Source organism: Lepus europaeus, chromosome 8, assembly GCF_033115175.1.
Source record: "Lepus europaeus isolate LE1 chromosome 8, mLepTim1.pri, whole genome shotgun sequence".
NCBI classification, from domain to species: Eukaryota; Metazoa; Chordata; class Mammalia; order Lagomorpha; family Leporidae; genus Lepus; species Lepus europaeus.
The window spans coordinates 15,256,192-15,280,177 of record NC_084834.1 but is presented as its reverse complement, the minus strand read 5'-3'; the positions used below and the strand labels follow the sequence as shown (position 1 = coordinate 15,280,177).

General features: G+C 51.1%; 1 protein-coding gene across 1 annotated transcript in view; it reads left to right on the top strand.

Moving 5' to 3' along the window:
* Positions 1 to 23,986, top strand: part of XPO7 (exportin 7) — a 98,738-nt gene that overhangs the window by 63,311 nt on the left and 11,441 nt on the right. The window contains exons 3-19 of the mRNA XM_062199418.1: positions 339 to 432; positions 677 to 843; positions 2,432 to 2,497; positions 5,299 to 5,403; positions 7,008 to 7,173; positions 7,655 to 7,728; positions 9,120 to 9,239; positions 10,679 to 10,825; positions 12,556 to 12,728; positions 14,277 to 14,470; positions 14,887 to 14,992; positions 17,798 to 17,933; positions 18,424 to 18,497; positions 19,602 to 19,682; positions 20,432 to 20,495; positions 21,287 to 21,395; positions 22,577 to 22,683. Coding sequence (XP_062055402.1) covers positions 339 to 432; positions 677 to 843; positions 2,432 to 2,497; positions 5,299 to 5,403; positions 7,008 to 7,173; positions 7,655 to 7,728; positions 9,120 to 9,239; positions 10,679 to 10,825; positions 12,556 to 12,728; positions 14,277 to 14,470; positions 14,887 to 14,992; positions 17,798 to 17,933; positions 18,424 to 18,497; positions 19,602 to 19,682; positions 20,432 to 20,495; positions 21,287 to 21,395; positions 22,577 to 22,683 — 1,983 coding nt within the window. The remainder of the gene's footprint in view (positions 1 to 338; positions 433 to 676; positions 844 to 2,431; positions 2,498 to 5,298; positions 5,404 to 7,007; positions 7,174 to 7,654; positions 7,729 to 9,119; positions 9,240 to 10,678; positions 10,826 to 12,555; positions 12,729 to 14,276; positions 14,471 to 14,886; positions 14,993 to 17,797; positions 17,934 to 18,423; positions 18,498 to 19,601; positions 19,683 to 20,431; positions 20,496 to 21,286; positions 21,396 to 22,576; positions 22,684 to 23,986) is intronic.

Genomic DNA, 23,986 nt, shown 5'->3' with positions numbered 1-23,986 from the left:
CGATGCTGTAGTCCTTTTGAGACATCAGGATAATAGGGGTATTGAGGGGAAGAGTTCTTGGTTTGTGGGAGCTTTCTGAAAGGTGCCCTCTAGTGTCTGTTTTCAGGGAAGCCGGTGTCCATGTTGGATTAGGCCCATCAGGCTGTTCACTCGCCCCTCGTCCAGCATTGCAGTCAGCTAAGCCCTGTGCTCGAGGGGACTCATTTTTCCTCAGAGTGGTAGACCCTCTAGCATCTGAAAGACTGAATAAAGTAAAACAGGTTCCCTTTTCTTGGGAACGTGCAGCTGGCAAACCTTGTGACGATGCAAGTTGAAGTCTTTCCCCCCTCTCTTCACAGTCTTCTTACTCCCAGTTACTGGCAGCTACATGCCTGACGAAGCTTGTGTCGCGCACAAACAACCCCCTGCCACTGGAGCAACGCATAGATATTCGTAAGTACAGAATTTCCCGTCTGTCTGGAGAACAATTCAGTCTGCTTATGGTGTGTTAGAAGTTCAGTTTATGAGTTTGCCTGATAACATGCTTAAATTTAAGCAAAGCATGCGGAATATCTAGTCTGGGTTTCTTGTAGCATGAAGAATTAGGAAGGCTTTAGGGTGCACTGTCTGAGCCGCCTCCTCACCGCCAGCCTGTGCTGTGGAGCTCTCCATTCCAGGGATCGTTTCTGTTTCACAGGGAACTATGTGCTCAACTACCTTGCCACCCGGCCAAAGTTGGCTACTTTTGTGACACAAGCGCTCATCCAGTTGTACGCCAGAATCACAAAGCTGGGCTGGTTTGACTGTCAGAAGGATGACTATGTCTTCAGAAACGCGATCACGGACGTCACGAGGTTTTTGCAGGTACGATGTGTGTATTGGATGTGAAGGTGTGGCACAGCAGCATAGGCATAGAAACTGCACAGATGGAATTATTTGGTATGTTCTCTTCTGCATTTTTTTTTTTTACTCTTAACATGTCTTGGCAGTGTCTACGTGTTACCACAAACAAACCCTGCCTCATTCTGTTGAAGGCGTACATACTATTCCCAGCTAAAATAACACAGTTAACTAATTTCTTGTAGATGGACACTGAGTTTGTTTCCAGTTTCTGGCTGTTAAGGAGGTACTTGAGTAGATATTCTATTATGTACATCTTGCATGTTTGTGGAGTGACTTCCTGGCCTGAACCTGGACTTGGTCCATCAAAGGAATGTATGTATTTTTCCTTTCAAGCGTATTTCCAAATCCGCCTCAAAGAAGTTACACCTGATTACACTTCTGCCAACCCTTTGTCAGGGTACTTGCTTTGCAAAGGTGTTTATTTGTCCGATTTAATAGGTGAAGAATTCGTGTCTCACTGTTTAGTTTATGAGTGAAACTGGACAAATTTTCATTGTATTTTACTGCTTACATTTTTCTGTGACCTTCCTGTTTACACTGTTAATTTTTTAAATTATTTATGTATATTTTGATGTGAAAGGTACAAAGAGAGGTCTTTGGCCCATTAACTTATTCTCCACCACAGCCAGGACTGGGCAGGCCACAGCCATGAGAGACAGGAACCCAAGTACGTAAGCTGTCACCTGCTGCCCCCGGCAGGTGTGAATTAGCAGGCAGCTGGAATCGGGAGCGGAGCCAGGACTCCAGCCAGGGACTCCCAAATGGAATGCAGGCGTCCCAAGCAGGTCTTAACTACTGTGCCAAACGTCTGCCCCATCTATTTATTAAAATCTTTTTTTTTTTTTTAATTTCAAAGATTTATTTACTTACTTGAAAGGTAGAGTTAAACAGAGAGAGGAAGGGAGGGATCTTCTATCTGCTGGTTCACTCCCCAGGCCACAATGGCCAGGGCTGGGCCAGCTCTAAGTCAGGAGCCTGGAACTCCCATCTGGGGCTCCCACATGAATGGCCAAGGCCCAAGCACTGGGTCGTCCTCCGCTGCTTTCCCAGGTACATTACTGGGCAGCTGGATCAGAAGTGGAGCAGCCAGGACTCAAACCAGCGCTTACAGGGATGCTGTCGTTGAAGGCAGCGGCTTTTGCCACGGCAGCACAGCGCCAGCCCTATCATCTGTTTACATCTTATGTTCATTTTTTTCAGATTCTTTGCCTTTTTCTTATTGTTACACACAGTTTCTTTGTAAGCTGGGTTACTCATTCATCACTTACCTTAAAACTGTTCTGCAGTTTATCTTTTTATGATATGTAGGCTCTGATGCTTAGGGGAATTTTTGAAATACGAAAGTTTGAATTGTTCAATGAAGGCAGACTTCACAGTGTTCCTTTATGGCAGTTAGCTTTTATATCCTGGGAAGCAGCTTTATAATTCCTTGCTGCCTTGTCTCGGCAGCTTTCCTGGTGACCCAGGAATCTGCCATTCAAGCGTATGTGTGCGTTTCCGATGCCAAGTCAAATACCCATACAGTTCTCTGCCCTCATTTCATTACCAGGATAGTGTTGAGTACTGCATCATCGGCGTCACAATTTTATCTCAGCTAACCAATGAAATTAATCAAGTAAGTGCTACAGCCTTCCTCGTTGAAGTAAGTGCCATATTTTCTCTTAGTGTTGGTGTTTTCTGCTGTGTGTGGGTGACCGCGCTTGGCAGGTGTGCGCTTTTGCGGTAAGTGCCAAGGCCCTTTTGAACAAACGAGCTCCTTGGTTTTCCTCTGTAGGTACAACCTACCTGACTGTCCTGGTCTGCTTTCTCTTCAGGGTGTCTGACCCTCCCTCTCACCTTTTCCTTGTTAGCTTTCGTGTTTGTTTTAGAGATGAGAGCGGTGCTCATTAGTCAGAACGACCATGACATACTGCCTCGCTGATGGCGAGGCACCCAAACACGAGATCGAATGGACCAGTGTCACTTGTGTGTCATCTGTCCTGTGTGTGTTAATGAGTTCTAGAACCATTTCAGCATCCAGCGTCCTGTGCTGCTGTTAAAAATTGTGTCAGTAATCTGTTCATAGTGCAAGCCATGTTCTGCTGTAGATCCCAGTCAAGTTGGTGGCTGGTCTTTGCTGTCACAGAGTACTACAGAGGAAACACCGCTGGCTTCCCCGCCCCCTGCTGGCTATTATATTTTTCAGTGATTTACTTTTGTAACTAGCTAAAATTCCGTTAATTATTGAGCAGGCCAGTACTAATGTTAGTGGCAGCATCTCACCCTTGTCAGCGTATTAAGGACGTGAGAAGTGCTGTTGCTGTTGTGTTAACTACGCAGACATTTTCTGAACTGTGCACATGTTGACTCTGAGTCGGCAGTCCTGGCTTGCAGCCTGGCCAGCTCTGCAGGCTGTGTTCCGAATCCTTGTAGTTCCCGCTGTGATCAGTAGTCACCAAGGCAGTAACAGCTAACACGGCAGCGGCGTTCCTGCGTGGCAGCCCTGTTCGGAGCATGGCACGTGCGTTAACTGGTTTTGTTCTCACAGCCCGCTGTGATGTGGGTACCTTTGTCTGGGTAAGGAAACTGAGGCATCTAAAGGTTACCTAAGTTTGCCACCTGAGGTTTCACAGATGGCAAGCAGAGGTGTCCTGCTTCGGAGCCTACAGTGTTAACAGCTGGCGTCCTGTGTGACCACTGTCACCTTTGTCATGGAGAGCAAGCGCTGACCGAGCAAGGGCGGCGTGGGCTTACGGGGTCTGCCCAAGACATCCGTGTCTTCCTCACAAAGACGATGCAGATCTGTCTGTCACCTAACGTGATTATCCCTGTGTTGCGTCCAGGGTGACGGGTTATTCAAGTGTGTAGTACATTGTATGATCCAGCAGGATGCCGCCGTGTAAGGGATGCGTGTGGTAGCAGTGACACTGAGGCTGGAGTTGAGGGAGTCTTGTTGGACCTCTAAATAACTTTAGCGCACCATTGCATTTTTGGTTGTCAGATGTCAATATGAGTATATTTCTGTCACCATTCCTCTCTGAACTTAGAAATAAAATCAAGGAAGACTTTTTTTTCGACAGAAATCTGGCTGTGTTACTCGTGAGTGTTACTTGTGAATAAGCCAGTCCATCAGTAGAAGAGATGGATGCTGTCAACAGGTGGTTAGATCAGAGACACCCTTAGTAACCTTGGGATTCTTTGATGCCACTTCTTGAGTGCCTACTGTGTACAATAGAGGCATACCAAAGTAGTAAAAGATTTAGTCCTTAACCGCAGTCCAGGAGTGAGAGACCAATCCAGCCAGTTAAAGTGAGTTCTCATCGCAAGGTACAGCCTGTAGCTTCAAGTCGGCTGGACAAAGACAGAAGGACAGGCTCTTGTCGTTTACCTGAAGCTCATGGCTGTTAGCTAATGACTGTTTTTGTAAATGCTGCAGTAACGTCAACCCTGGATGGCTTGTTTGCCAAAACTGAAGCCTTATTACTTGCTGTTTCTAAGACCAAGCCTCAGTGTGACATGACACTCATTGTTAGCAGTGTCTGGCAGTAATTACATAATTACCATTAAGAAGTTGTACCTTGGTGAGGAGAGAGGAAACAGCCCGTCTCCTGTCTTCCTGATGCAAGCTGCAGAGAAGGGATGCCTGCTCACCTGTGAGCAGTGGACCTGCTCTGCGTCTCTTGTCAGGTTCACTGTAACAATAACTCTGCTGCTCTTTTAGATTTGTTTATTTATTTGAAGGAGTTACAGAGAAGGAGAGAGAGAGGTCTCCCATCCGCTCATTCACTCTCCAAATGGCAGCAGTGGCTGGGGCTGAGCCAGGCTGAAGCCAGGGGCCAGGAGATTCTTCCGGGTTTCCCACATGAGTGGAAGGGGCCCAAGCACTTGGGCCATCTTACGCTACTTTCCCAGGTGCATTAGCAGGGAACTGGATCAGAAGTGGAGCAGCTGAAACTCAAACCGGCACCCACCTGAGATGCCAGCACTGCAGACGGGGGCTTAACCTTTTGTGCCACAGCACCGGCCTTAGTAACTGAGATCTAAGAATGTGTTTTGTGGGGCCGGTGCTGTAGCATAGGAAGTTAAGCCTCTGCCTGCAGCGCCGGCATCCCATATGGGCACTGGCTTGAGTCTCAGCTGCTCACTTCCAGTCCAGCTCCCTGTTCCTGTGGAGATCCAGAAGAAGCTCCTGGCTCCTGGCTCCAGCCATTGTGGCCATTTGAGGAGTGAACCAGCACTTGGAAACCCCTCTCTCTGTCTCTCCCTCTCTCTCTAACTCTGCCTCTCAAATAAATTTTTTTTTTTAAATGTATTTTGTACTTGTGTTTTTTTATTGGAAATCTTCAGTTTATGTGAAGTCTATGTAAAGAATTATTTTTATTTATTTTTTATGGCAATTAATTCCAAAACTTGCATCGATTCATTATTTTCTCCCAGGCAGACACCAGCCATCCTCTAACCAAGCACAGGAAGATAGCCTCTTCTTTCCGGGACTCATCGTTATTCGACATCTTCACACTGTCCTGCAGTTTACTGAAACAGGTGAGCTTGCGGCCAGGTCACGCGGCCGTCACGCTGGGGAGGACGACTGAGAACTGGCTGGGCGTCAGTTCTAGCTGACCGCTAGGACTTCGTCGTCATCTCAGAGTTGCTGGGGGAAGGTGCCAGCTTGGGCACTGAAGCGAGAGACACGGTTGTGTTTCCCTGTGTTGGATCTGTCCCCTAGGTGAAGAGCCATACGTGAACCCTTATCCCATGCTCCCGTCTTGAAGGAACACATTTTGCCATGAAGTTTGGGTTTTGTTGTTTGGGTTTTTATAGCCACATAAAATCTTCTGGATGGGGTGACAGCGTGTTGACTTTATGGTGTTTGGCTTCTTGGCGCTCAGAGCGGCTCAGACTGCACTGTCACGTACAGAAGTGGGCTCACCCCCACCCCTGCTGAGCTAACAGCAGCCAGGAGACAGGCAGCATCTGCAAGGAAAAGTGGAGTTTGAGTTTTTACCATCCATTTAGATTTAATAACCTAAAGGGGTAGACGGTGTCACATAAGGAAATTACCTGTTTTGAAGTGGAAAGCTAGTGTTTCTGTTTGTTTATTGATAAGAGTTGAAGTGAGGAAGAACTGCCACCCGAGGGTCCCCCGTGTTCCTGACCGGAGTTGGGTGTGTAGTCCCCCTGGGACGCTGACTGCCACTAGCCTCTGGCCTGGCCTTCTGGCATTTTGTGTTTCTCCATTTTCCATTATTCCCCAATTTCAGGGTTTGTTTTTTTTAAGATTTACTTATTTCAAAGAGTTACAGAAAGAAGTAGAAAGAGAGAGGGGAATCTTCCATGCACTCCCTAAATGGCCACAGTGGCCGGAGCTGAGCCAATCTGGAGCCAGGAGCTTCTTCCAGGTCTCCCATGCGGGTGCAGGGGCCCAAGGACTTGGTTCATCCTCCACTGCCTTCTCAGGCCATAGCAGAGAGCTGGAAGACATTCCTCAGGTTAGGCAGGCTGCCTGGCAAGAGCTCTTATACCCACTAGGGGAAAGCTTTTGAGAAAACTAAAAGTGATATTATCAACAACCAATAATTAGCAAGCCAGTGTCTGAGCTCTGAGACCGCGCTGGTATGGCCTGGGGGTCTCAGCATCCCAGTAGCTACGGGCCAGTGTTCAGTGATTGTATCAGGCACTGCAGTTGTGTTAATAGACCATCCCACGGTGATCATGTTTTAGTTGTGGGGTGAGAGGTTGTGGGTGCTGGTGGTGATGGCGGCACTAATAGCAGGAAAGAAGGAAGTGGAGCAGCATATAAACCGTCTCAAAACTCCCTCCAGAATGTAGTCGTCACCCTGTCCAGAAATAACCAGATCTCACAGGCAAGTGAAGTAGCCACACCCTGCATGATCCTGGTTGCCTGTGGCCACTCTGCCTGCAGCAGGGCAAGAGTACATGTTAGAAGGAGGCGTTCTGTACGTACCAGCTCCCTGGCAGGAGGGCCAGTGAGGAGCCTGGTGTTTTAGTAGCAGTCAGGTGACAGAACGTAGCATGTTGGCAGGGGGACTTCGGTTTTCCAGCTTAGCCGTCTTCTTGGGAGTCTGGGAGCGAGCTGGGAAAGGAGGAGCGATTGCGTGGGGCTCATTCTGTGGTCGTTTTTGCAGGCTTCAGGGAAGAATCTGAACTTGAACGATGAAAGTCAGCATGGCCTGCTCATGCAGCTGCTCAAGCTCACCCACAACTGCCTGAACTTTGACTTCATCGGCACGTCCACGGACGAGTCCTCAGACGACCTGTGCACGGTGCAGATCCCCACCAGCTGGAGATCAGGTGGCGCGCTGGTCCCCGCGAGGGGCATGGGGGGAGGGGCGCTAGAGGCGGTGGGAGAACCCCTGATTACGGAGGAATCCTGGGTATGTATTTTACCATCTTGCTTTAATTGCCTAGAGACTTTTGTTATCTATTTATTTAGGGTAGCATCTGTCTTTATAAACAAAATCAAACAGAAGAACTTGTGCTTCTGTCTAAAGATAAAAATGTAAAATTCTTGGGATGGAAAGAGCTATTGGACTGTCTTAAGTGCCCAGAAAATTGAAAGAATGTTTCTTAGAGGAGCTAATACTAGTACATACTTTTTAAAAAAGAAGCGGAAAACAAAAAGCCTCTGTTGGCTTCTCACTCTCCAAGGAGTAAGCATTCTGAAAGGCGAAGCGTCCGAAGGGCTTGCTGCTGGTATGTCTGGTGGCAGCAGTGTGCCCACAGCACTTTGCGACATGCGCGCTACAATGACGTCTTGTTGGTGTTGTTTCAGCATTCTTGGATTCTTCGACCCTGCAGCTGTTTTTTGACCTGTATCATTCCATCCCTCCTTCATTTTCACCTCTGGTGAGTCAGGACCCCATTTCCAGCGCTAGTTTGTTTCTAGAAAGTAGCAGTGTCGAATGAACCTTGGGTTCGTCTGCTGTACAAAATCATGGCAGGAAAGCCTGGGAACACTGGGGCTGTTACTAGCTGTGTGCCTGTCAGTGTGTCGCCTCAGGTGCTGGCATAGAGCCTGGACGGTGTCTAGATGGGTCCTGCCTGCTGGCAGTCCCTGTGGGCGGCCAACTCTTCTGGTGTCCTCTTGTATCTTAATGCCTGACCCCAGGTCACCGCAGGCTGGAGAGCAGTGCCCCAGTCACCTGAGATTGTCTGATTGAGCCTTTAAGACTGTCTTGACTGAGAAGGTTGTTGGAAACCCCTCAGGCTCACATTACAGCGTGACAGATGGAAACCCCAGTGGGAGGTTGATTTGCATACTTGCCCTTTGAAATCTCCCAGGAATAGTGTAGTTCTCCCTTAATGCCATCACTGACCTCAAATAATTGAAGTTCATGCAGGCTGTAAAATGCTTTTGGTGCATAGTTCAGATATTCAGCAAGACACAGAGAAGTAACGGGTGTTTCTGCAGCCGACTACTTTCCTGTCATTAGCTTTAGCAGAAGTGTGAATTCAGTGAGTGTGTATCACTAAGGTGACTACAGGAGAAGAGAGCCCAGTCAAGAGGAGTGATGACTGAGTGGGCCGTTTGTAAGGATGTGGGCAGAATTAGGGGAACCCAGCAAAGGCTGCGGTGCCCATCCCCTGCGCCCCCAGGAGTGAGCCCCCAGGGCCCAGAGCAGGGGAGTGGGAGGAGAGCTGGAGCCGAGCCTCAGGGAAGGGCTGCACAGCAAGAGCAGGCCCCCACAGGGAGACTGCCCCTCCCACCGCCCGGCCGGCCGCCTCGTTTCACAGTGGGTGAAGCCAGCTCGGAGCCAGGGGACAAGGGGCCGCACAGGGTGGAGAAGGACGGCAGACAGATCTGGAGGGCGGGCAGAGAGTGCGGTTGTGTGGAAGGCCATAGGGCTGACTTGGTTCTCTCATGATAGCGCTATGTAGCAAGCCTAAGGAGCCCAAGAGCCTTAATAAAACAGGGCTGAAGCTTTGTTTTAGATTGTAACTTGATGGATATTTCCAAGCCTTAAGCATATAGCTTAGCAAGAATCAGGAGCAGGCATTTGACCTAGTGCTTAAGATACCATTTGGGACTCCCACATCCTGTGTCAGAGTAGTACCCACGAGAATTTTCCCAACTGAATTTGCCTAGTTGCTGTTATCGACTTGGATCTAATGCTCTTCTTTCTTGTCTTTAATAAAGCTGCTTCAGACGTGCTGAGGAGTGTTGTAGGAGGGGGAAGGTGTGGTGCAGGAATAGCCGCGCCGTGCTCATCCCTTGTTGTGTTGTGCCCTGATTTCAGGTATTATCCTGCTTAGTGCAGATCGCCTCCGTCAGGAGGTCCCTATTTAACAACGCAGAGAGGGCCAAGTTTCTCTCTCATCTTGTCGATGGTGTTAAGCGAATACTGGAAAATCCACAGGTAAGCTTTTTTTGAGAATTTATGTACGTATCGGATTGGTGTGTGCCTCGGATGTCAGAAGACATCCACCCGGAAGCTGCACATGGCACAAATTCCAAACAAGAACTTCTGTGTTTGGAGAGTTTATGTGAACCTGTATTTGCAGGTTTATGCTGCGAGCGTTTGCCCAAAAGAAGGGCTTGTGTTCTCCAGCTTCAGAGTCGGTGTGTTGTGGGAAACGATCACGCTGATGCGGGAAATCAGGAACAAAGTCGGTCTTTTTCTCCAAGAAACAAAACTAAATTCAGGGAAATTTTCTTTTGTCTTCATTAAATTTTTTGAGGTTTACTGCTCACCTGAGTGTGCAGGGCTGCATTGAAGTGGGAAGGGACATTCCGTTTTCAAATTTTCATTCCAAACTCAGTTGCCCTTTTTACTTTTTTTTTCAGTCCCCAAAATTCAGCCACTTCCTACAATTTTCGAGGTATCACTCCTCTAATGATAGAAAAAAAAAATCTCAAAAGCAGTTTTTAAATACACTCAGTTCTGTCCCTCCTTTTTAAATAAAGATTTTTATTTATTTTTATTTATTTATTTCCACACAATAGCCAGGGGTGGGCCAGGCCAAACCTGGAACCTGGAACTCAGTCCAGGTCGCCCACAGAGGTGGTAAGGACCTAAGCACTTGTCGTCATCTGCTGCCTCCCAGGTGCACATTAGCAGGAAGCCGGACTGGGGACTCAAATTGTGTAGAATATAGTGTCCCGAGTGGCATCAAACTCCTGCACCAAGTGCCCACTCCTGCTCTCATTTACTATTCAGTAAACTATACAGCCGCTACTCTGTGCCAGGGACCTGTGCCACCAGGGACCGCTAGAGGAGGACACAGGGAGACACACGCTGGTGTGATGTGTTGGCAAATCAGTGCTTCATGTAAGTGCATGATACAGTAACACACCGACAGAGCGTGAGTGTGTTACAGTCGTGACGGCGTAACGGAAGTACAGGAGACTCGGACGCAGCTCTGCCGCTGTAGTGTCAGCGTGCCGTTGTGCTTGGTGATCAGCTTGACACATGGGAGGGAAAGTTCATTCCGTTTCCTTTGATGGACGAGAAGCAAGCGAGCAAGCCGGTCACGTCTTAGGTGGTGCCCTTTCTGCTGTCAGTCACCCGTGCGACCTCAAGCCAGGAGTGGCCCCTCCTGGGCTTTCCAACTCCTTCGGCCGGGGCTGATGATCCCCTCACAGGGTGGGTGTTAGGAGCAGGTGAGACAGGACAGGAAACCGTCCCATCTACAAAATTGCTTCTAATACTTCACGGCTGTCATTCTGAATCGTGGTCTTCCACACAGAAGCACAGAGCAGAGTTCTCCCTTGCTGGCGCCACCTCAAGTTTATGTCGCTCTTGGAAATATGTTGAATCACGTTTTGTATCTTATTTTCCTCATGTGCTGTTGGCAGAGTTTGTCAGACCCAAACAATTACCATGAGTTTTGCAGACTGCTGGCCCGTTTGAAGAGTAACTATCAGCTGGGAGAGCTGGTGAAGGTGGAGAACTACCCCGAGGTCATCCGGCTGATAGCCAACTTCACCGTGACCAGCCTGCAGGTGTGTGTCGGCCATCGGCTCGTTCCTCCTCAGGGCCTCTCTGCGTGCTCCAGGCTTTAGTTCCTAAGAAGATACTTTTTCCCAGAAGGGTGACTGTGTGTGTGTGAGAGAGAGAAGCCTAGGGAGTAGTTGCTACTGAGATCTTTTCATAAATCTGCGTGTATGAAAGTGCAGTGGTGTGGCTAGACCATGGCAACCAAAAGGATAATATTCAGATTTAAGGCAGAGAGAATTTCCTCAGCATCACCCTGAAAAAGGCAGGGGTGGAGTGGGGACGAGAGAGGAGTTGGGAGAGAGCGTTAGTGCCTGTCCCTTGGTCATGCAGTATAGGACAGTGGGTCTTACTTTCTGACTTGCATCAGAATCCTCTGGCAGCTCCATGGAAAATACATAATTCCTGGTTCGCTGGTCCAGGGTGGAGCCTTGGCGGCTGTAGGTCTGACAAGTTGCCAGGCAATGTTCATGCACAGTAATTTTTATTTAAAGGTTTTTATTTGTTTGAGAGTTAGAGTTACAGACAGAGAGAGGGAGAGACAGAAAGGTCTTCTATCCACGGTTCACTCTCCAAATGGCTGTAATGGCTGGAACTGAGCCGATCTGAAGTTAGGAGCCAGGAGCTTCTTCTGGGTCTCTCACACGGGTGCAGGGGCCCAGGGACTTGGGCCATCCTCCACTGCTTTCCCAGGCCATAGCAGAGAGCGGGATCAGAAGTGGAGCAGCCAGGACTAGAGCCAGTGCCCATAAGGGATGCCGGCATTGTAGGTCGGGGCTTTAACTCACTGCGCCACAGTGCCGGCCCTCATGGTAATGTTTGAGAGCCACTGTGTCCGCCTTTCCTTGTGGTAAGGTTTACACAAGCAGCACAGAGCTGCTCTTCTCGGTGGAGACTTCGTCTCCAAAATACTACTAAAAATAAAGACCTTAAACTACTTGCCATACGTGGAACAAAGTCCATCAGGGTTTACCCCCTCCCTTTTTTTAAAGTATTTATTTATTTTGAAAGGCAGAGTTAAGAGAAAGGGACAGAGATAGATGGTCCGTCCACTAGTTCACTCCCTAAAAGACTACAACAGCCATGGCTGGGCCAAGCCGGAGCCACAAAGCTGGAGCTTCTTCCAGGTCTCCCATGTTGGTACAGGGACCCAAGTGCTTGGCCTGTCTTCCGCTGCCTTTCTAGGTGCATTATCAGGGAACTGGATCAGAAGTGGAGCAGCTAGGACTCAAACTGGCACTCATATGGTTTGCGGCATTACAGGCAGCGGCTTATCAACTCGCTGCACCACAATGCCTGCTCCATCTTTTTTTTTTTTTTTTTTAAAGATTTATTTATTTATTTGAAAGTCAGAGTTACACGCGTGGAGGGGGGGGGTCCTTCCATCTGCTGGTTCACTCCCCAGTTGGCCACAACAGCCTGAGCTGTGCCTTTTTGAAGCCAGGAGCTTCTTCCTGGTCTCCCATGTGGGTTCAGAGGCCCAAGGCCTTGGGCCATCTTCTACTGCTTTCCCAGGCCACAGCAGAGAGCTGGATCGGAAGTGGAGCAGCCAGGTCTTGAACCGGCGCTCATCTGGGATGCTGACACTACAGGCAGTGGCTTTACCTGTTATACCACAGTGCCGGCCCTGCCCCCCATCATCTTTTTTCAAAAAAAGCCTCTACCGTTTGTATTGGGACATAAGACTAATGTGTACAGAAATAAAAAATGTGCCTTTTGCTCTTCTGGTTTCCTTTAGCACTGGGAATTTGCCCCAAATAGTGTACACTATCTGCTAAGCCTGTGGCAGCGGCTGGCAGCCTCTGTGCCATACGTCAAAGCCACAGAGCCCCACATGCTGGAAACCTACACCCCCGAGGTCACCAAAGCCTACATCACATCCCGCCTGGAGAGTGTGCACATCATTCTGCGGTAAGGCGCCCACTGATAGTCTCGTTGGTCTGCTGTCCGACACCCGGTTGGCTAGCAGAGGGCTTGTCGTGAGCTGTAGCAGCGCTGACACTGTTACTGGTTCATTTGCTTTGACAGCAGAGTAGCACTTGAGAGTATAAGTCTGAAAGAATTCTTCCTCTCTAACATCCTGTTTGTGTCTCCCTCTTTGGCATCCATACTAATGTCTGACTACCAAGTATGCCCGTGTACTGTTTGTCCTTACCACTGATTTTCTTCAGACATGGAAAGCCCTTACAGCATACAGTGAACTGGGTGCTCAGTGTGAACTCCTAAAGAAACAAGTGGACAGGCAAGATTAGGCCATCTAGGTATCAGCTCTGATTCTAGTGCCTGTTAGAAGACATAGCAGTTCTCAGCGGCTCATCTCTGATTGATTGCATCACAGTAACAGTTTCTTTCTACCTTGCCTGTTACCTGGACCAGAAACCTGTAGCTAAAGCAATGTCAGGCCTTCAGAAAAGACCTGTGTAGAATGAGACTACTTTGGTTAAGTCAGATGCTCAGTTCGCATTTTGCCTGTTACATGTTACAGCCTTAGTTGTGATCTGAGTCACTCAGAAACAGTATTCATGAAGGTCCCTGGAAGGCCTTGTCCTGTCAGTGGGGTGCTCTGGGGAGGGGCTCAGAGAGCAAGCAGGTTTCTCGGTTCCCTCATTTGTAAAATGCAAGTAGCAGACCTATCTAATAAAGTTCGTAGAACGACTGGATTACTGTGAGTGGAATAGAGTGTAGCACATGGTGAGCACACCGCAGTGAGCTGCTGTATGCTGGCGTGCTGTTGGCGCTGGCATTGTCACACTTTGTGACTGTAGAGAGAGCTCATCACAGGACGTGTTAAAACCCAGGGACCAGCCCACAAGGCAGGAGCTGCTACAGATCCACAGTGCCTCACCTGTAGCCCTGAAATCCGAAATGTGAGACAGTTTCCCCGTCGGCTTGGCACCAGAATTTACTTGATGGCAGAGCTTATCATAAGCCATTATTAGATCATTTACTGACTTTTTTCAAAAATTCGACTTAGTATTACTTCATGGTAGTCATCATTGTGCTACAGGAATGTTGAACTTGGTGTGCCCCAGAAAGCATTGAGGTTTGTACATTATGTGGTAGAGCATCATACTGCCTCCCCATTCTGAGGCTGTCTGGATTCTAGAGCCCACTGGCCGCAGTGGCCTCACACGAGGGCTGTGCGCTGGCAGTCCTGGAGCATACTGTAGTCAGGAACAAGCCAGGAGCTCAGAAGAGAGATGCCTGGGACTGCGAGGCCCAGGCAGACAGCAGGTGTTAAAGTGTGGGAAGGCCACTCTGCGGCCAGCAGGGGGTACCTAAGGGAAGGCCGATGCTAGGACAGGAGAGCTCACGGTGTTTAAACATTCTCCCTGGGAGAAAGGCAGTGTTGACACGGGAGCCTCTGTCAGTAGAAGCAGCGCTGCCTTGGGGAGGCCGCTGCCTTGGGGAGTCAGTGTGTGATCTAAGAGAGCTGCTTCCTTCTTCCCTCGGGAGCAGAGATGGCTTGGAAGATCCCCTGGAGGACACGGGGCTGGTCCAGCAGCAGTTGGACCAGCTGTCCACCATCGGGCGCTGTGAGTACGAGAAGACGTGTGCACTCCTTGTGCAGCTGTTCGACCAGTCGGCCCAGTCCTACCAGGAGCTGCTGCAGAGCGCCAGCGCCAGCCCGATGGACATTGCAGTGCAGGAGGGTGAGTGCGGCGTGCAGGGAGCCCTGGGCCCGGGAGGGTGTGCCTTGGTACTTCTCGCTCCCTGCCATGCCTCCTTCCCGGGGATTCTCGCATCTCAGTTACCTTCATATACACAAGAGAATACTGGTGAGTGAGTACCAGCCCCAAGACACTAGGGAGAATAACAAATCTGTCCGCAGTGGGTGTTGGTAGCCCTAAGGAAGTACTGCCACCTACGGTAACATGACTGAGAGAGGAACGCTGACCACCTGGTGAACTGCCCCCTTGGCACTGCCGCAGCAGAGCAGTGTCCGCCGTCCTCTGAGGAGGGCAGCCTGCGGCTTTCCCGGGGCTCTGAGGACTGAGCACGGGCAGAGGGAGCAGCGTCTTCTCGGGCCGGCTCGGAGCTGGACTGAAGGCTCTCGCTCCCGCTGCAGGAAGGCTGACGTGGCTGGTGTACATCATCGGAGCGGTGATTGGCGGCCGCGTGTCTTTTGCGAGTACTGATGAGCAGGATGCGATGGACGGCGAGCTTGTCTGTCGGTAAGTGCCTCCCTGCACGTCTTCACCTGCTGCTCTGACCGCCTGCCCATGAACGCTTTCCTCCCCATTTACACAACATAGCCCTATGAGGCCTGGCAGAGCCACCTCGAGGCTCTTCTAAGTGCAGCGAGAATTCTGCCTAAAGTCTTTACTGAGAAAACATTTGATGTGTAAGTCCTCGAGGAGATGATGGATGCAGAAGTAGGAACACTGAAGTGCGGAGTAGCTGCTCCATGTAGACAGTAGCCCGGCAGGTGAAATGCAGGCTGCTTTTGCCGGGCCAGGGTAAGTAGAGGAAACCATGGTTCTGAGGCAGCCAAACAGGAGACTGACAGTTCCTGCAACCTTTAAAATTCCCTGTCCACCTCCAGGACTTCAGGTTATTTTGTATCTGTGTAATTCTCTCATAAAAGCATTTACGTGAGCATTAAAGCTTGTTGAAAATTGTATTTCTAAATTGAAGAGAAGAAAACTTAACATCATTACTGGTTTCTAAAAATTTACATAACAAAAATAAAAAGAATATTTTTTTGGATGCACAGTAAGTTGCCCCATGAAAAGTTTGTTGATTTTGAGGTTTATTTATTTGGAAGAATGAGGGAGAAAAAGGAAGAGGTCGTCCATCCGCTGGGTCACTCCCTAAATGACTGCCACAGCCAGGGCTGGGCATGGCAGAAGCGTGAATTCTGTGTGGACCTCCCATGCTCCCATGTGAGTGACAGGGGCCCAAGTATTTGGGCCATCTTCCACTGCTTTCCCAGATGCGTTAGCAGGGAGCTAACTGGATTGGAAGCAGAGCAGCTGGGACTGAAACCAGCACTCTAATATGGGATGCCAGCATGGCAAGGCGGTTCCTTAACCTGTGTCACAGCACTGGTCCCAGTGTAGGGTTTTTAAAAATATCCTAACATAGGGGGTTTTCAAGGTTTTTTTGTTTGTTTTTACTTTTTGATCTCAGGTTTTACTTTTTTAAAAAGCATGAAGACCTCAAAGAACATTTGATTTAAAAGTACTTATTGGGCGGCCAGTGCCGTGGCTTAACAGGCTAATCCTCCGCCTTGCGGCGCCGGCACACCAGGTTCTAGTCCCGGTTGGGCGCCAGATTCTATCCCACTTGCCCCTCTTCCAGGCCAGCTCTCTGCTGTGGCCCGGGAAGGCAGAGGAGGATGGCCCAAGTCCTTGGGCCCTGCACCCCATGGGAGACCAGGAGAAGCACCTGGCTCCTGGCTTCGGATCAGCGTAGTGTGCTGGCCGCAGCGGCCATTGGAAAGTGAACCAACGGTAAAGGAAGACCTTTCTCTCTGTCTCTCTCTCTCTCACTATCCACTCTGCCTGTCAAAAAAAAAAAAAAAAAAAAAAAAGTACTTATTGGGAGGGCAGTTAAGATGCTGGCTAGAATGCCCTTGTCCCACATCAGAATCCCTGGCTCCAGCTTCCTGCTAACACAGACCCTGGGAGGCAGTGATTACGGCTCACATAGTTGAGTTCTCACCTCCTGGTGGCCTCCCTAGCCCAAGGCCATTGCAGGCATTTGGGGAGTAAACCAGGAGCTTCTCAAATAAATAATTTTTTAAAAAATCTGTCTGTTCACTTTAAGGATCAATGCATAATATATTTTATGAAAAATACTGTAAAGAATGAGAAGAGTGGCAGTGGTTGGCATATTTGCAAGTTTTAATGTCTGGCGTGACGGAAGTCAGCTGGATTCTCAGCCCTGCTTCCGCATCCAGCCTGTTGTGATGTCACATGACCTGTAGCCTCTGGGAAGCTACCCCTGTGTCGTGAGATAAGGCAAGTGAAAAGGGCGGAAAATATTCCAGTGTCATGGTTACATGACCTGGCAGAGGGCCACCAACCTAAAGGCTTCGCTTTCAGAAGGAGCCCAGTGTAACAGGATGCCGTGGACTGCGCTGGTCTCTGGGTGTCTGAGTCCATATTCTCCCTCTGCAAATCCCCGTCTGTATCTTTCTATCTCCTTTTTGTTTATCACGCGCCCATTTGCCCTCAGGAGCCTGGATCCGGACAAGTCTCTGTGGCCTTGTCTGACTGCCGTATTTGGAGACCCGGGCAAAGATTTCCTAAGAGTGGGATGTAGTCCCTTTCCGGCCTGCAGCCTGGGTGCTCCTGTGTGGCTCAGAGTGTGCATTCAGTGTAGACAGTGTCTTCTAGTCGGGTTGTCAGCGTGGGCGTTCCCGCACAGATTGAGCCCCACTCACGACGCGGCAGCGTGCTGCCTCTGCTCACACGAGCGGGCTGTCCGATGCCTCGCTCACCGTAGCGTCGTTCTCAGGCCTTCGGCACTCGCTCACGTGCACTCCAGTGTGCTCTCCTCAGGACAGAGGGGTGCAGTCACAGGTCACCTGCCTGTGGACGCCATCTGTATGTGCCTGCGTTCCTTTCATGGCTCTGTGACAAAACTGACCCAGAACTGCTGGCCTCGTGCCGTCTCCGTCGTTTACACAGATGCACGGGGACACGGGAAATTGCTCTGCCCAGGTCTCACAGAAGCTTCAGGAAAGACCATTACGCTGCCTGCCAGCATTTGCCACTGTTCTTACGCTGCTGTTGTGTTCCCCAGTCCGCTGTGTCAGTGGGTAACCATCTCCCCCTTCACTCTCCCACGGTGGTTCCCGTGGGGCAGAAATGGGGAAACGTGTTCCCTCCCCAGAGCGTAGGGCCTGCAGGGAATGCCCGTCAGGTAGGCCAGGTGAGGAGAGGCGGTGTGTGGACGGCGAGGGAGCTCGGGGTGTCTGGAGTGACCAGGATATCCTGCTGCTGCGAGAATCATTGCTCCTCTTCCCCTAGGGTGCTGCAGCTCATGAACCTGACAGACTCTCGCCTGGCTCAGGCGGGTAACGAGAAGCTAGAATTGGCCATGCTGAGCTTTTTTGAACAGTTTCGTAAGATCTACATTGGGGACCAGGTGCAGAAATCCTCCAAGGTAACAAACACAGTCACAGTCGACCCCGTTGCGTTCTCCCTTGCTTGTGGAATGGCTGATGGAGGGAGGCAGTTGGTAGCAGTTCAGACACAGCCTGCTGATTTGAGGTAGCGGGACGGTCTAAATGTTTTCTCTCAGTCTGTAGAATTCTGGGAAGCTCATTGAAGGATTGGGCCCCTTTCTCTGGTGCTCCATATGCTTACCAAATGGCAGTCGTAGCATCTGCTGTCCCCCCCTTCGTCGGCAGTGGATCACTGCTCAGAACAGCAAAGGGTGTGGCAGCGTTTCGGTCACTTCAGGGTTGCGGGGAGCAGTGAGATAGCTCAGCACCTCTGCCTCACGTGGCGGTACTTAGTCGCCCCGTCCGCGCAGCCTCCCAGGATTGTGGTCCATTTTCTTGCGCCTGTTTACCCTCGAGTGTGGACAGAGTGAAGGGGCGCATGCTGATCCGTATTCTCTGGTTCTCTGTCTGCCCTTCACTCGACGCCAGCTGTACCGCCGACTCTCCGAGGTCCTGGGCTTGAGTGACGAGACGATGGTCCTCAGCGTCTTCATAGGGAAGATGTAAGTGCTCCGGCCGCCAGCAGGCGCCCCTCGCGGTCCTGTCACAGCTTCACTGTGAGCTTGGCCTTGTGCTGCCAGTGCCTCGGGACTGCAGCACTGATGGTTTGCGTCCGAACATTGTGCATTTGCGTGTGTGACAAGCTGTGCTTAGAGACATGGCCCGGCCCCAGAGCATTGCAGGCTTGCCCAGGCGAGGGTTCGCGCTGCTCTTGCAGAAGCTCTCTTCAGCCCCTGGGGTCGGGTGCCGCCCTGGCGCGGCACTCACAGACAGCCCTCCCTGCTGAGCGATCGGGCTCTGCCGCGCCGCCGGGGCTGCCAGCGCGGCCATCCGCTTCTGCCGCCCAGTGCCTCTGGCATCCCCTGGGAGCAGAGCCCCACTGTAAATGGGCCTCTGAGCGTCTCGAGTCTCCAGTGCAGTGCTGTTGTTTGAACTGTTTTCAAAGGTGGCGCTCCTATTTGGCTCCCCCCCCTTTTTGTTTGTTTTTTTAAGTTGTGCCCCTTTATTAACTTTTCCCACTTCTTAGGATGCTCGGTTCACCAAAGCACACTAGGAGCCAACTGCATTACCCAGGGCTGTGTGCGATGTGACATTTTGCGTCCTCCAGCCATCCTAGCCCTAAACTCTCATGTCGGTGAGCTGGTTGATCATGTCAGAGGAAGAGCCAAGGGGGTCTACAGGACTCTGCCAGCTTAGAATGCAGAAGCAAGGGCTACAAGAGCTCTGCAGCTGGCAGTGGATGGTGCAGGTCAGAACTGCATACGTCTGCATGTCGTCACTGCCGCAGAAATCTCTTGCCCTTGCTGCAGAACTCTGCCCTGGAGTGCCCCAGAATTCCAAGGGCCTGGGTATGGGCCAGTGTAGCTTTGGAACCAAGTAGTGAAGATAATCTGAAGGATAATTTTTCTAGTCCGCCAAATGTAAGTACGGAGATTTTATGCCCTTTTTTCTTTTTTTTCTTTTGTTTTTTTTTTGTGGTCGTGATGTCTGTGACTTGGTGATGCAGATGTGTGGTGACTTTTGATGGATGATTTTCTTCTCCCGGTGCTCGAGGAAAGCAGGCAAGTCAAAAGTGGCTCTTGCTCTCTTCTCTTTGTGTCCCCCAGCATCACCAACTTGAAGTACTGGGGCCGCTGTGAACCCATCACCTCCAAGACCCTGCAGCTTCTCAACGACCTGTCCATTGGATATCCTTTGCTCAGCCAGCGCCTGTGCACAGCAGGCAGTGCGTGCAGCGCGAAGTCATGGCCTCCTGTGGCCTTCTCACTCATTCAGCTGTGGGCTCCAGCGTCTTCTGTATTCCTTGGAGTCAAAGGCAATACCCACAGCGCGGTGTAGAAATAACCGTAGACTCCAGAATGAGCCAGCGCACAACCTCATCGTCAACTACAGGTTTATCCTTGGCTGATCGTAAGGCCCAGAAACACCCCGTGGGCCTTTCCCGTAGGTGCACCCTCTGCAGGCGGCACAGCCCTCTGGGGGTGTCCCGTCGGCAGGCTCTGTGACAGATGCCTGCTTGAGAGTGCGTGCTCCAGGAGAACTTGGTCCACAGGGCTTTGCAGGAGAAGGCCAGCCCGTGAGATCGCTTGGCTGTCGCTGTACAGAGCGACTGCTCTGCAGGGCGGTGACAGGTTTGTTGTCCTTGGTGATGCCTTGGGCAATGCAGGGGAACCCGACTCCCTGCTGAGGAAAGCCGCCCTGGGATGTGGTGGCTCTTCAGGGAGACCGCTGGAGCTTACCTGGTTTCTCCAGACAGGAGTTTGGAATAGGTGTTCTCTTCTGGGTCAGTGACCTATTGCTTAGGTGAGAACACCTCTTTTCTGTTTGGCGAGCGATGTGGAGAAGCCAGGTGTCAGTCGCGCGTGCATCCTGCGACGTTTCTGCCTGCCGTGTTCGCAGTGTGCGCCCCTTTCCTTGACTCCTCCGTGGTCCTCACCTACAGTAGCGTCAGGAAGCTGGTGAAGCTCAGCGCCGTGCAGTTCATGCTGAACAATCACACGGTGAGCACCCGCGCCCTCCACGGCCTGCCCACACTGCTCCACACGGGGCGCATGGGGGGAGTCCCGCGGTGAGCGCCAGAGTGCCCTCCACAGCCACCCTGCCCACACTGCTCCACACGGGGCGCGTGGGGGGAGTCCTGCAGTGAGCACCCACACCCTCTCCACAGCCACCCCACCCACACTGCTCCACACGGGGCGCGTGGGGGGAGTCCCACGGTGAGCGCCGGAGCCCCCTCCACAGCCACCCTGCCCACACTGCTCCACACGGGGCGCATGGGGGGAGTCCCACGGTGAGCACCCGCGCCCCTCCACGGCCTGCCCACACTGCTCCCCACGGGGCGCATGGTGGGGGAGTCCCGCGGTGAGCGCCCGCGCCCCTCCACGGCCTGCCCACACTGCTCCCCACGGGGCGCATGGGGGGAGTCCCACGGTGAGCACCCACGCCCTCTCCACAGCCACCCTGCCCACACTGCTCCCCACGGGGCGCGTGGGGGGAGTCCCTCGGTGAGCGCCTACGCCCCCTCCACAGCCACCCCGCCCACTGCTCCCCACGGGGCGCGTGGGGGGGTCCTGTGTGCCACTGGGGATCCAGAGGGCTGAGTTAGGCTGAAGTCACTGGGACTGTGCTCACCTCAGGGATCATCTCAACACAGAGACTCTGCCCTCAGGTCCTGAAGAAACAACCATGTAGCCCTGTGCGCGAAAGAGCTCCGGAACTCTCAGATTACTGGCTGGCCTTCCGCCTCTAACCTGTGATGGCGTGTTTTTGGTTTTGTTTTCTCCCCCAATAGAGCGAGCACTTTTCATTTTTGGGAATTAACAATCAATCCAACCTGACAGACATGCGGTGTCGGACTACCTTCTACACAGCACTCGGGCGTCTCCTCATGGTGGATTTAGGTACTGCAGTAAATCCTAAGGCTTACGAAGCCACCTGGCACTGCTCTACGTTGTTAGCTGAGGACAGAGGCCAGATTCGGGAAGTCTTTGCCGTTTCAGCAGTAGCCAAGCCATCTGAAACAGCAGTCAGATGGCACCAAGCACCCCTCATGCCCTTACGGTCCCTGTAACTGGCCAAGAGTGACAGTGCCCTGCAGGCTTCCGTCTGACGGCGCTAGCTGTAACGTGAATGTTCTCGTTTCCTTTCCTGGAAAAGGAAGAGAATTGCACAGTGAGCTTCTTACATGCGTTTTGGCCAGATAGCTCTCATCATTCCACACTGAAGTGCAAGCCCACTTGTTTTTAAGATTTATTATTTATTTGAAAGGCAGAATTACCAAAAGGGAGGGGAGAGAGCGATGTCTTCCATCCACTGGTCACTCTCCAAATGGCCGCAGTGTTCAAAACCGGGCCAGTCTAAAGCCAGGAGCCTGGAGCTTCCTCTGGGTCTCCCATGTGGGTGCAGGGGCTCAAGCACTTGGGTTGTCCTCTGCTGCTTTCCCAGGTGCATTAGCAGGGAGCTGGATTGGAAGTGGAGCAGCCGGGACTTGAACCAGCTCCCATATGGGATGTCAGCGTTTCAGGCAGTGGCTTAACGCTCTCTGCCATGATGCTGATCCTGCAAACTTGCTTTTAAGACAGCCAACTTCTTATCATCCTGTCTGTAACACATATGAACCAGGAACTCAGTCACCTCTATGGCTCTGGTGGTCGTGAGAGCAGTGTGTGGGTAGCTAATCACTAAAGTTCGAAGATGCCATTTGCATTTTGAGCTATTTAAGTTTAAAATGACATTATAAAACCTTTGGAGGCTAGGAGAGATGACGGGGGACAATGCTCACGACTATAAAGTCTCCACAAGCAGCTCACCTGGTCGTCACTTCATAGAAAACAAACGAACCACATAGCACTTCACACACTTGGGAGTCTGGTCCACTTGGGACATCCCTAGACTACTGATTTCTGCTGTGTTCTGGCTTAACAGTTGCTTGTGTGTGTACATGTTATTCCCCACGTACTACCGATAGCCTGTTGGGTTAGTAAAGGAACCCCCTTCAGTTTCCCTGGGTCTCCCAGATCTCTGTGCGCCCACAGCCGTGAGTAGCTGGTGTGCGGCCACACCCAGCTTGTCTCCCTTGCAGGAGAGGACGAAGATCAGTACGAGCAGTTCATGCTGCCACTCACAGCGGCGTTCGAGGCTGTGGCCCAGATGTTCAGCACTAACAGCTTCAACGAGCAGGAAGCGAAGGTGAGGCCTGGGCCGGGAGCTGTGCGCCTCTGCTGGGGCCCGGGCTTGCCCGCACTGCGCAGAGCGGGAGCCGGCCCTGCTTCCGCTTCTTACCTGGAGGCTGGGGCTTCCGGGAGCTCACTGAAGAACAGCAGAGGTTTATAGATGCTGCTTTTACATTACATTCTGAGCAGTTCTGAGGGGTTTTTCTAAGTTTTCAAATGTATCAGCATAAAGTTATTTGGAGTTTTCATACTGTCCTTTTCATCTCTGTTGCATCTTAATTATTTGCCCTGTTCATTTTTAATACTGTTACTCCTGCTTTCACTCTCTCTAGATCAGTCCTCCCAAAGCTTATCCATTTTATTAGTCTGTAAGAAATCACTGCATTTTGTTGGCCAGATAATTCCATCACTTTTTTCTTTTTTTGCCTGCATTTTATCTGTTTTCTGTTTTATCCAATTTTTACTCTTCATCGTTTGTGTGTATTTTTTTCCTTGGAGTTATCTGTGGTTCTAACCTCTTCGTTTGCAGCCCCCTTCTTCTTTCCTAATATAATCATTTAAAATTGCCCAAAAATTTTGTGTATATTAGTCCACGTATTTAGGAGCTTTTTAACGTAAAAAACTGTCAAATTTGCCGTCTTGGTCATTTTGACGTAGTTGAGTTGGTGGTTAGTGCTTGAGCACTGTGAAGCAGAGCCCACAGGGTTAGTGTATGGGACGCATTGTCGTTTGGGTCTTCATAGCTGCTGGTTTCCATTAACATTCTTTCCTTTGCCACACGGTCACGGGGAAGCCTTGTGCATTTCCGTACACAGGGACTGTTAGGTGCTGTAGTCGTTTCCTGATTGCTGCCCTCCTGTCCTGCGCACACACACCTGTGTTCCTGAGCCTGCGCCGCCTCTGCCGCAGAGGAGCGGCCCCAGGGTGTTGGAGCTGGTGCCCCTGGGCACTGAGCCTCGCCCTGGAGCCACCACACGGTCGGCGTAGCTAGGAAGGAGACAGGCTGCACCTCACTCCCAGGTTCTCCTTCCTCCTGCTTGGAAAGCCTCTTGGGTTTTGTCTCCAGATCAGCAGGGCAGTCAGAGAGCAGCACCACTTTGCCCGGCTCGGCTCCTTATCCAGTCTTGCACCACTCACGACGTTTCCGTCCACACTGGACCCCTTCCATGACAGCTTATTCCCCGTAGCCTAGGTGTGTAGCAGCTGTACCGTGTGGGTGTGTCCACACCACGGCGGAGGCACCTGCCGAATGCCGAGGCAGGTCTCAGTTCACCTTCGCTCACTGAGCAGCGCATGACCATACGTCGGTTTGGGGTTTG